Genomic DNA, 12,175 nt, shown 5'->3' on the forward strand with positions numbered 1-12,175 from the left:
AGGGGAACAAAATGGGGGGGTAGAATTGCTTTAATGGAGCAATGAATGACAACCAAAGGGGCCCTACTATGAAAAGAAATGGTACACCAGATCATCACACATATTCGGCATGGAATCTCATTGACATGAGAAGAAATGTCTTTCGTGATGAGCCCCGCTTCAAACTGAGCGCCGATGATCGCGATGCCCCAGACAGAGATGGGATACAAGCCCACTACATGGCCCAACAGTCATGAGTGATAGGCTGGGGTTCCAGTTCATTTCACAGCAGGACCCCTTCAATGGTCATCGGCGGCACCCTTGCAGTACAGTGGTACGAAATTCCACGCACCATTTTGTTGCCCTTCATGGCGACCCATTCTGGGCTCACATTTCAGTAAGATAATGCCTATCCACACACAGCAATAGTTTCTACTACTTTTCTTCGCGCTTGCCAAATTCTACCTTGGCGAGCAAGGGAATCTCTCCTCAACTGAGAACGTTTGGAGCATTATGGGCAGGACCTCCAACCAGCTCGGGATTTTTCCGATCTAATGCGCCAATTGGACAGAATTTGGCATAATATCTCTCAGCGTCACATCCAGGAACGCTGTCAATGTTTGCCAAGTCGAATAACTGCTTGCGTAAGGCCCAGAGTTGGACCAAAGCGTTGTGAGGCTCTTCCTCTTGAATAAATCATCCTATTTTGTCTGTAAATGTACATGTCTTCTACCGAATTCCGCCCCATTCGGATAATTCGTTTGTGGTGCGTCGCTTTTGTTTTGTCTAGAGTGTATTCACAGTTTTGTTGTTAGTTTTTTAAGTCAACGAATTTGAAAGAAAGGAAAAAAAGATTGTTGTGGCGACAAATTAATCTGAAGTTTTATCCGAGGTATACACCAGGTGGGAAGATGACAATTTGATTGTGAGTTGGTGAAGCCAACGAATGTGAAACTGCATACACCTAGTTGTAGTGACAGAATGATGTGTAGCTTCGCCGGAGGTCTCGGTTAGGTTCGAAGGTGACAGTTTGGTTGTGAGTTGGCGAGGCCAACGAATGTCATATTAAAAAAAAACAAAAAAAAACGTAGTTTTGGTGACAGACTGACCTGCAGCTTATCTCGTTTGAAAAAATGGCCAATAACATCACGCTATAATCGCCATATTGTTTATGACATGTTGCATGTTTCCTAGGCCACTAGTTCAAAGCCAACGACTCCTGTCGAATATTCCTCTACATCTGATTGAGGTTACGGTGCCAACTTTGTTTTGTACCACAAATTCCGTACTCACCGTTTTACTTCTCGCTAAATGATCATTTAAGAGTAAACTATACACTTCACTATAACAAGCAACACTATTCGCCAAAACAACTATTCAGTCTACATCTACATCTACATACATACTCCGCAATCCACCATACGGTGCGTGGCGGAGGGTACCTCGTACTACAACTAGCATCTGCTCTCCCTGTTCCACTCCCAAACAGAAAGAGGGAAAAATGACTGCCTATATGCCTATGTCCGAGCCCTAATCTCTCTTATCTTGTCTTTGTGGTCTTTTCGCGAAATGTAAGTTGGCGGCAGTAAAATTGTGCTGCAGTCAGCCACAAATGCTGGTTCTCTAAATTTCCTCAGTAGCGATTCATGAAAAGAACGCCTCCCACCGGAGTTTCTGAAGCATTTCCGTAACACTCGCGTGATGATCAAACCTCCCAGTAACAAATCTAGCAGCCCGCCTCTGAATTGCTTCTATTTCCTCCCTCAATCCGACCTGATAGGGATCCCAAACCCTCGAGCAGTACTCAAGAATAGGTTGTATTAGTGTTTTATAAGCGGTCTCGTTTACAGATGAACCACATCTTCCCAAAATTCTACCAATGAACCGAAGATGACTATCCGCCTTCCCCACAACTGCCATTACATGCTTGGCCCACTTCATATCGCTCTGCAATGTTACGCCCAATTATTTAATCGACGTGAATGTGTCACGCGCTACACTACTAATGGAGTATTCAAACATTACGGGATTCTTTTTCCTACTCATCTGCATTAACTTACAATTTGATTCTGAGTTACTGTTACAAATTACGATATAGTTTTCGGTAAATCTTGACAATACATGAATGTACAGGGTGTTTCAAAAATGACCGGTATATTTGAAACGGCAATAAAAACTAAACGAGCAGCGATAGGAATACACCGTTTGTTGCAATATGCTTGGGACAACAGTACATTTTCAGGCAGACAAACTTTCGAAATTACAGTAGTTACGATTTTCAACAACAAATAGCGCTGCGGTCTGCGAAACTCTATAGTACGATATTTTCCACATATCCACCATGCGTAGCAATAATATGGCGTAGTCTCTGAATGAAATTACCCGAAACCTTTGACAACGTGTCTGGCGGAATGGCTTCACATGCAGATGAGATGTACTGCTTCAGCTGTTCAATTGTTTCTGGATTCTGGCGGTACACCTGGTCTTTCAAGTGTCCCCACAGAAAGAAGTCACAGGGGTTCATGTCTGGCGAATAGGGAGGCCAATCCACGCCGCCTCCTGTATGTTTCGGATAGCCCAAAGCAATCACACGATCATCGAAATATTCATTCAGGAAATTAAAGACGTCGGCCGCGCGATGTGGCCGGGCACCATCTTGCATAAACCACGAGGTGTTCGCATTGTCGTCTAAGGCAGTTTGTACCGCCACAAATTCACGAATAATGTCCAGATAGCGTGATGCAGTAATCGTTTCGGATGTGAAAAATGGGCCAATGATTCCTTTGGAAGAAATGGCGGCCCAGACCAGTACTTTTTGAGGATGCAGGGACGATGGGATTGCAGCATGGGGCTTTTCGGTTCCCCATATGCGCCAGTTCTGTTTATTGACGAAGCCGTCCAGGTAAAAATAAGCTTCGTCAGTAAACCAAATGCTGCCCACATGCATATCGCCGTCATCAATCCTGTGCACTATATCGTTAGCGAATGTCTCTCGTGCAGCAATGGTAGCGGCGCTGAGGGGTTGCCGCGTTTGAATTTTGTATGGATAGAGGTGTAAACTCTGGCTCATGAGACGATACGTGGACGTTGGCGTCATTTGGACCGCAGCTGCAACACGGCGAACAGAAACCCGAGGCCGCTGTTGGATCACCTGCTGCACTAGCTGCCCGTTGCCCTCTGTGGTTGCCGTACGCGGTCGCCCTACCTTTCCAGCACGTTCATCTGTCACGTTCCCAGTCCGTTGAAATTTTTCAAACAGGTCCTTTATTGTATCGCTTTTCGGTCCTTTGGTTACATTAAACCTCCGTTGAAAACTTCGTCTTGTTGCAACAACACTGTGTTCCAGGCGGTGGAATTCCAACACCAGAAAAATCCTCTGTTCTAAGGAATAAACCATGTTGTCTACAGCACACTTGCACGTTGTGAACAGCACACGCTTACAGCAGAAAGACGACGTACAGAATGGCGCACCCACAGAGTGCGTTGTCTTCTATATCTTTCACATCACTTGCAGCGCCATCTGTTGTTGAAAATTGTAACTACTGTAATTTCGAAAGTTTGTCCGCCTGAAAATGTACTGTTGTCCCAAGCATATTGCAACAAACGGTGTATTTCTATCGCTGCTCGTTTAGTTTTTATTGCCGTTTCAAATATACCGGTCATTTTTGAAACACCCTGTACGTACTTGAGGCAGAAGCCACTAATGTATTGAAAATATGGACTAAGTTTTATTTCCTTACATTATTTCACAAAGATAACGACAGTGACAAAATACACTATTCCATGAATCATTGGCTACAAATTACTCCAGAAATATTTCACATGTAAACATTGTCCTTTTGTAATGTCTGCCACAGCGCCCACAGAACACCGAACATTAAAGGTGTAACGCCAGACCGCACACAGGCTCATCCAAAACGAAGCAATCCTGCTGGCTCTAGCTACCTTGAAATGCTACTGGTTATTCTTGTTTCGGGGCGAGTTGTCCCTAACGATAAGTACACTTTCAAGGCACTAACAGCAGTCTCTTGGTGTGCCATTTCTTTGTCGAGGAACATTCCAGAGCTGAAAGCCAGTTAATGAGGGGAAAAAAAGTAAGCAGGACTCGCCGTCTAAGGATTCCGTACGAACTTAATTGTGTAGGTAGATATTTCATCTGTGGGTTTTGATGAGTGAGTTGGCTAGAATCATAATAAGTGAGATAAATGTCCATATCTTCTGAATGTACTGAGTTATAAGCTTAAATTTTTTATTCCGCCAAGATACTGCAGAGCTTACAATTAGTATTTGACAGAAATTTCAATTAGTTACCTCTATCCATTCCTGAAAAAAGGGGTCTTAACAGATGCACAGACTGACGGATAATTAAATTATTCCGTTTTTAACGGCTGAGGTACGGAACTAAAAAAAATAGTACATTAGGTCTCAATAAATATAAGTAATGGTAAATATGGTGGCTCATGTTTCAAAGATAGCATAATAACTTCTTAAAAGTGCAGAATGATTCCTCGTATGAAGGAATAGCTCAAAGTCTGTTTTACAACACAAAGAAAATAATTAACGACGATAATCTGGAACAGATGTGGAACTCGCTATTCTTATTCATCATACGACGAACAGTAAGCACGCCATTCTGTGAGGAAAATAACATTCGCAGCAAAAGGAGTCACATGTAATTTTCGGTCTATCGGAAAGTTAAGAACATACTGAGCGTAGTAAGAAGCAGATCAGCTTACCTTAATTGATCTTTTGTTATTTTTTCTCGTTTACATCGCACGCCGTAATGACGCGCCAGAGTTATTATTTCATGTTCTTTGATGGTATCACCCAGTACTTCCTTAATAGCGCTTCTGTTGAAAAAGAAACATAACAAGTTAAGACCTTACTGAAAACTACAAGCATACAAATATTTATGTTAAAAATTATTTTAACTCACATGAGGTTATAGAACAGATGCTCTAAAAATTGATCATAGGAAATGTTTCATAGTAGCACCTGACTGAGACAGTGTGTCAGAGTTCCTATATGTGTTGATTAAGAAATTACAGAAATTTCCATTTATACGATACTAACAACGGAACCGTACGAACTTCCCCTCATCAATGTGATTCATGTTGATAGGATGTGTAGGGCGTGACTAAGGACTTTCAACATATGCAATAAGGAAGAGCCAACTCTCAAACATTTTCGAGAAAATCAAGTTTTAAAACATCGCTAGTGTTTTAAGGAGTTCTCAGCTGACCGAGTTAGCGCTTAGTTTCGGAAGGGCAAGGTCTTTGGATCAAATCTCCCTAACGACACTTCGTTTTTTTCCATTCGCACGTAATTCTAGCAACAGATTTATTATGACCAAGCAAATGATCAATATGTCGTAAGGAGATTCGAAAGAAAAGATACCCAAACTTTCACTCAAATAAGTGTTATTATTTTATTTATATTATTTTACCTACATTTGTGACAAGTATAATGTGTAACCTATGGAACACTGCACGAATCAGGATGATAATGATCTCAGAAACATAAAAAACAATTATTGTAACATACTGCACTTGTAATGAATGCCGAATTTTTGCATGTGTATGGTTTTTTACAGAGTGTAGTGTCCTCGTCGCCACTGTAGTGTACTCGTCGCCACTGTAGAGTCTTGTACCAAAGACGCAAGGAAGAGGATGTTATTATTTCAGGCCAGTATCCTCTTTCTACAACACAAATGTACACGTGGATTAATATGGTTTTTTTATTTACAAGAACTGGCAATTGTACTTAACTGGAATAGAGTCCATGTGTTGTGGTACAAGCTCATAAGAAATAGTCATCTGGCAAACAATCTCGGTAATCTTACTATAATCTGATGCTATGTACTGTAGCAGCCAGTGACGTGAACTGACAGATGCCAACTGGGGTGCGAGTTAGTGACTGAGTGACTAGTGACGAAGGTCCTCTGGTCAGCGGCGGTGGCCTGAATACTTGCTGTCGAGAGGACGTTGGCGGCATGTTGCTTGTGAGACTGTCTCTGGCCTCTCTTGTGACAGGCGCGCTTGAACGTGCACCTGCTATCGATTTCGCGCTACATCTTTGTCGACTGGTGTGCTGGCAACAGCTTACATCAGTACACGGAGTGTCTATTGAAAAAGAGACTTGGTTTACATTAATAAACGGTTGCCCATCATCACACAATTTCATGGTTTATCCTGCGTATCTGTTGACTGAGTACATGGTAATGAAAAAAAAAGTACCAGCAGCGATATTCGATCCACTGACCTTATTCTTACGAAACGAAATGCTTACTCGTGGGGCTACAGACTCCATCAATCCTAGCGAACGTATGAAACATACAGGGTGGTTCTTATTAACTCTTAAAGACCCTCGAAGCCACGTAGATGACACTGAGATAATTAATTTAATATAAGACACATGGGGCCGCAAATGTCGGGAAATGCACCGAAAACCGATAAGAGGTTAAGAAATGTTGAACATGTGATGTCACCAGATGACGTACCTCGCCGCACATGGAGCAGTTGGGCATGGGTGTGAAGGGATGATTGAGTAATATAATATTTGTATTCAAGGAAACAATACAATTTTCGAACACCAGTTTTAAAAGGAGCATTTTGTAAACATAAAAGCTACAAAATTATTATCCCCACTGTAACCAAATAAAATCTGTTCTTATTTTGTGTTTCTTTTCTTTTATTCTTTCTTTTTTTTGTTTACAGACGTTATTTAGTAAAGAAAACGACGTTGTTTATTGGTAACAACAAAATTCGAAAGCTAATATTCATTTACCTGTGATGCAGTATGGTAGATAATGTACTTTGCAATAAACCAGAGAAGGTCATGAGACATCTAAATAAGATAGTAAATCCTACTTCTGAACACATAAGTGTTTAACATAATGAAAAACAGGACAGCCTGCCAGACACAAGACTCAAAAGTAGTAAGGTAAGGGTGCTATGAGCCCATTTTGCTAGTGAGGGTTGCCTGAATCAGGGGCAAACATATATTCTGGGCCACACCTATTGTTCTCTTTTGATTGACAGATCCTTAACGTATTGTTCTGCTAAGTGGATTATGACTAATCTGTCCTTCCAAGAAACCTCCCACCCTCACCTTACACTCCTCCCCCTCCTCCTCCCTGCACCCCTCTGGGAATTCCCCTCACTGATACAAGCTCACTTTTGATATCAAATTCAGTGACTAATTAATTATATTGATCAATTACTTAACTCCTACCTCTCTGGGAAACCTCCTAGCCCATCCCCACCCACACCTCACCTACAAAATGGCGGGAAAAAGGCTTAGCTCATTAGCCATTTGCCAGGAAATCGATTGCAGTGTATGGAATATTGTTTAAACAATTTCTGGTAGACAAGGAAATTTGTGGAATGTTGTATATTTAAACAATTTATGGCATACAAGGCAGTGTTTGAAATATAGTTTATTTATTCAGAAGAAGAATTTGTCAGGAAATTGACTGCAGTGTATGGAATACTGTTTATTTAAACAGTTTAGGCAGTAAGGAATATTTAAACAATTTTGGCGCTTTTTTTTCTGATTGCAGAGTGGGCTTAGTATATATAAGCTGCTGCAGTCAGGGATGTTGAGGCATTTATTTTTTTATTTTCCTCACTTTTCGAAGCTCACTGGTATCTAACCATAGACAGGAAGATGAGAACAATTACATATCTAAAAAATCATCGCATGTTTCGAAACCCAAAACAGAATGCGAAGGAAAGAAAAAAGAGCAGAATTCCAAATGTTGTCCTGCAGACGAGAAAAATGTCTGGAATTTGGGTGAATTTTCGATGTCCTATATATGCTGGTCCACAGATGCTCTAAAGTCACAATGGCAGTTGGCGGGGAGGGGAGGACAGCATTCTACCTGTCTCCGACGTCACTAAACGTCCTGTAGGTGCATAATTGCTCTAACCGCATCTTGTCGAACTAGTCTCTGGAGACTCTTATGCCCGCCCACAAAGGATGTCTTGTGACTCTCTGACATCATGGAACTTCCTGAGATTGTAGCATTCTAATTGGTTCTTACCGAATTGTAGCATTCTAATTGGTTCTTACCGAATTTACCTACCAAATTGCTGCTGCTGGTGTGGAAGTACTTTCTGCAGACACAAAAATTATGAGAATTTCAGCGCCAAACTATTTTGTACAGCTCAAGAAACATACAGCAGTCATATTGCACTGACAACTGAACTCTGCAAAAGTGGTCTACAGATCATAAATGGAATGATGTGCAGTATAGTAGGCATTGTTTGGGGGTCTCTCGCTCAATGTCCTTAACTACAGATCACGTTACTAAAGACCACCGACCACGGGCCGCATATAGGCCTCCTTTGATCTCATGCCCCCCCTCATACAAAGCATCAAGTGATGGCATTCTGTTGATCGGAAAATTCCAGACTCGCTTCCTGTCTCTGTCTCTCTCAAGAGGCCACCCCATGTTTGTCTGTGTGAACCAACATCTAGAAACATACATTCTCCTCAGAATACTGTGATCCTACTGGCTAATGCTGGAGACAAACGGAGAGCTGACGCAATTTCGATATCAAAAATTAATTATTTAACAATTTACAGACGTCAAATAGATCGCTTAAAACATTCACCTCCGCCTTACAATGATCCTTCTTCGTAGTAAAAAATATTTTCAGCATTTGAGTATCACACACAAACATTATGTCAATCAAGTAATGAAATTTTCGCCACAAATAGATCGTAGCACTAAATATATCCGAGGTCTTGTATGCACCAACATCTGAGACTGCAAACACCCTCCTCCTCCACAACGTTCCCTCTAAACACATCAGGCGAAAAAAATCCAGCTGGCCACATAAAGTCGCGATCGTGAAGAGTGCGCCGTCCACCGACTGCCAGGAGCCGTGGTCGCGCCATCTGCCACCAGCAGGACACCGCATCGTCTCGCGAGCACAGTTGAGGAGAGACCCTCACAAATATTGGCTATGGCAGTAGCCGCACGCCCATATTACAACACCCATGCACTCGCTGTACCGAATGCTCAGGGACTGGAGAGAGACTGTCACCAAGCAGTCAATTCATCAATTTAGATGGGGTGGAATAATCGTCCAGCGCAAACACCCGTCATTTTGAATCTTCTCACGCAACACACACGTCTACTTCTATCGCCGCTCATGCAGCACGTTGGTAACCTCATTAGCCTCTGCTGCCACAGGCAAGAGTAGACAGGTCAGCTCATTCTCTGTACCCAAGTGCTCGTCACAGGCTGAACTAATCTGTTACTTCTGCTCGCCGACTCCTCATGATCTCCCATGCCGCCAGCCGCGGTACACTGCAAAACAAACAGCTGGTGCTTGGATGCATACAGTAGTTCTAATCAATTCCACCCCGACGAAGACCCCAGTTTAAAAATATCCATGTTATCCAATTCAAGACAGTGACGTTGTTGACTATACGCCTAGAATTTCTCATGTAAAATGTGGATTTCTCCCTTTTATACAAGTTATTTTCTAAGACAGAAGAAACTGGGGTTTACATGCACTTTCACATCGCTAAAGTATAGTTACTCGTTGGAATAATCCTGTAGCAATATGACATAGGCTACATTTCCTCTAAGTATTTGCTCATCAGATAGAAAGAAATCTGTCCTAATCAGCTTAATATCTTTACGTAATGCATCGCAGGACTACAATATTAAACTCATTTTTGGCTCATGACGGAGTGCTAAGACCTCTGTCACAGGTTACCTCCTCACTTACGACCTCCATTGATGAAAACGAATGCCTGACCGCATATGAAGTCTCTTAAGGTAACAGCACAGAGAAATTGTAAATATAAGGTTTATACTACATATCACTTCATAAATTCGGTAATGTATCTGATTTTATTATGATGGTCATCTCACCCTGTGTAGGTGGAACTCTGAAATTTTGTTGAAAGATATCATCACAATAAAAAAGGCCTGATTACCACTCCAACTCAAGAATCATATCCGTGGTACCCCATTCATCGCTTGTACCTGCAGGTGGCACATCATTAATATCAAATTGATAGGCCAGTAAATTAAACTTATCATGAGAGCCACCATTTTGCATGGCGAGTAATTTTTTTTTCAGCAGTTGGTTCACAATCATACGGTGTCAGCTAACAAATACTTTACAGAACAGCTGCTGTATGGTTTTAACAACATTTTACTGTATGTCTATTGAGGTAATAGTGATACATGAAAGATATGACAGAGAAATGGAGTGCTTCACGTACATGTTCGTTCATCTAGAGGACGGTTTTGAAATGGGTTTTCCATTTATGAACATGATTCATCACACACGCATTGATAGCGCTCTGTTGACAGTGGTGTGGATGGTTGGTTTGTTTGTGGGGGGTCGAAGGGACCAGACTACAAAGGCCATCGGTTCCATTGGTGTGGGGATGTTTACTGTTAACGATTACAGGTGGATAGCGCTAAGCCACACACAGAACACGCAATTGTATACAAGTCGATCGCAAGTTTTACCACACAACTGATGCACCCCAAGAAAACAGCAGAAAAAATGGTTAAATGCATGATAAATGACCTGCAGCAACATCTCCTAGAATGCATCACAATCTACCAGTAAATCATGCCCTGTTACAACCCCTCTCAGCCGATCACTCCGTCTACTTTCTATCATCCTTTAATGCAGATCCATGTCTATTGATTTAGTAGTGAAACATACAAGCTGACTGCTGTCTTTGATGCTTTCCCAGAAAAGAGGACGGTCTGCCTCTAAGCTGACATGTATCTACTTTAAAGAATGATAGAAAGTAGGTGGAGTGATCGGCTGAGAGGGGTTGTAACGAGGTATGACTTAATGAGAGACTGATGATGCATCGTGAAAAGAGGGAGATGCTGCCCCAGGTCATTTATCACACACTTAACCATTTTTTCCCGTTGTTCTCTCAGGATGCATCGGTTGCGATCGACTTGTATACAATTATGTATTCCGTGTGTGACTTAGAGCGCAATCTACCTACAATCGATAACAGCAAACGTCTCCACACGAATGTCAGCAGAGGAAATCCAACACATGTGTGATGAATCATGTTCATCAACGGAAAACCTATTTCAAAACCCTCCTCTAGACCAACGAAGAAGTATGTGAAGTACTCCATTTCTCTGTCACATCTTAGACACAAATCGTGCCTTCAGTTTCATATAGGTACAAATGTACTGTTACTATACTTTTCATGTCTGTCCTATCCAAAATACATGTATGTGGATCATTAGGGAGAGGGCAAGTCGTAGGATTTTTAGTAGGTTAGTGTATCAGATGCGTAAATATTCTTGTAGAAAATCATAGACTATATGGGTATGTCAGCAACATGAACATATACATATGGAAAACTGTGGAAAAAATATGAAAAATGACATAAAATCGATAAAATTCGAGGAAAACATGGTATAACCACGAAAAATTGATCTGAAATACTTAAAAATTGTGAGAAAAACAATGAAATATATATAATCCTAGTAAAACTATGGAAATTGACTGAAAATGCATTAAATTAGCGAAAAGTACCATAAAACGAATACGAGCAAAGTCAACAAAACTGCGTGTTCTGGGTGAGGAGAGTAGACTGATGCTATATATACATGGCTTAATAGTGGAAAGAAAAGGTATTCTAGAAATGTGGTGTCAAGGCAAAACAGCAACATTTTCCTGCACATGAGCAATATAACATAACACCAGACCATGACTTCTGTGTGCAGGAGGCAGGTTACCAGGAGCGGTGGAAAACTGTGATAAAACTCTTATATCTCCTCTGGCTACTGATCATGGTGTTTATTTTCCTTGTAAGATGTCACTAGTTCTTTGTATGCATTTTCGGCTGCCGCCGATCATTTTATAGAACTGTTGTGAACATATCGTACTTTCTGAACCATAATCAGGTAAGAGCTTTGTAAACAGTAGGCATCATATGCCCATAGAAACCTATGTAGTGCTTGTGTTACAAAGAATCGATGTCTTCTTTGGTGTCCTGGGTAGTAGTTCTATCACTTTACAGTATGTCACCATAGTTTATTATAGAGATACTTGCAGGGAGAATGTATGTCATGCGCTGGAAATATGTTTCTTTCATTGGAATACTGACAGCGTTGCATTCCACATGACTAATAGGTCGGAAACCGCACAGTTCTAGCGTTATAGCATGTTTAAGTGCAGAACCA

The 12,175-nt window shown here is 41.4% G+C and overlaps 1 protein-coding gene across 1 annotated transcript in view; it reads right to left on the reverse strand.

Annotated features, from left to right (window-relative positions):
- LOC126159831 (EF-hand domain-containing family member C2-like) overlaps window positions 1-12,175 on the reverse strand; it is a 256,876-nt gene that overhangs the window by 26,190 nt on the left and 218,511 nt on the right. Inside the window, exon 11 of the mRNA XM_049916645.1 lies at window positions 4,716-4,829. Within this exon, the coding sequence (XP_049772602.1) occupies window positions 4,716-4,829 (114 nt within the window). The remainder of the gene's footprint in view (window positions 1-4,715; window positions 4,830-12,175) is intronic.

Source organism: Schistocerca cancellata, chromosome 2, assembly GCF_023864275.1.
Source record: "Schistocerca cancellata isolate TAMUIC-IGC-003103 chromosome 2, iqSchCanc2.1, whole genome shotgun sequence".
NCBI lineage: Eukaryota > Metazoa > Arthropoda > Insecta > Orthoptera > Acrididae > Schistocerca > Schistocerca cancellata.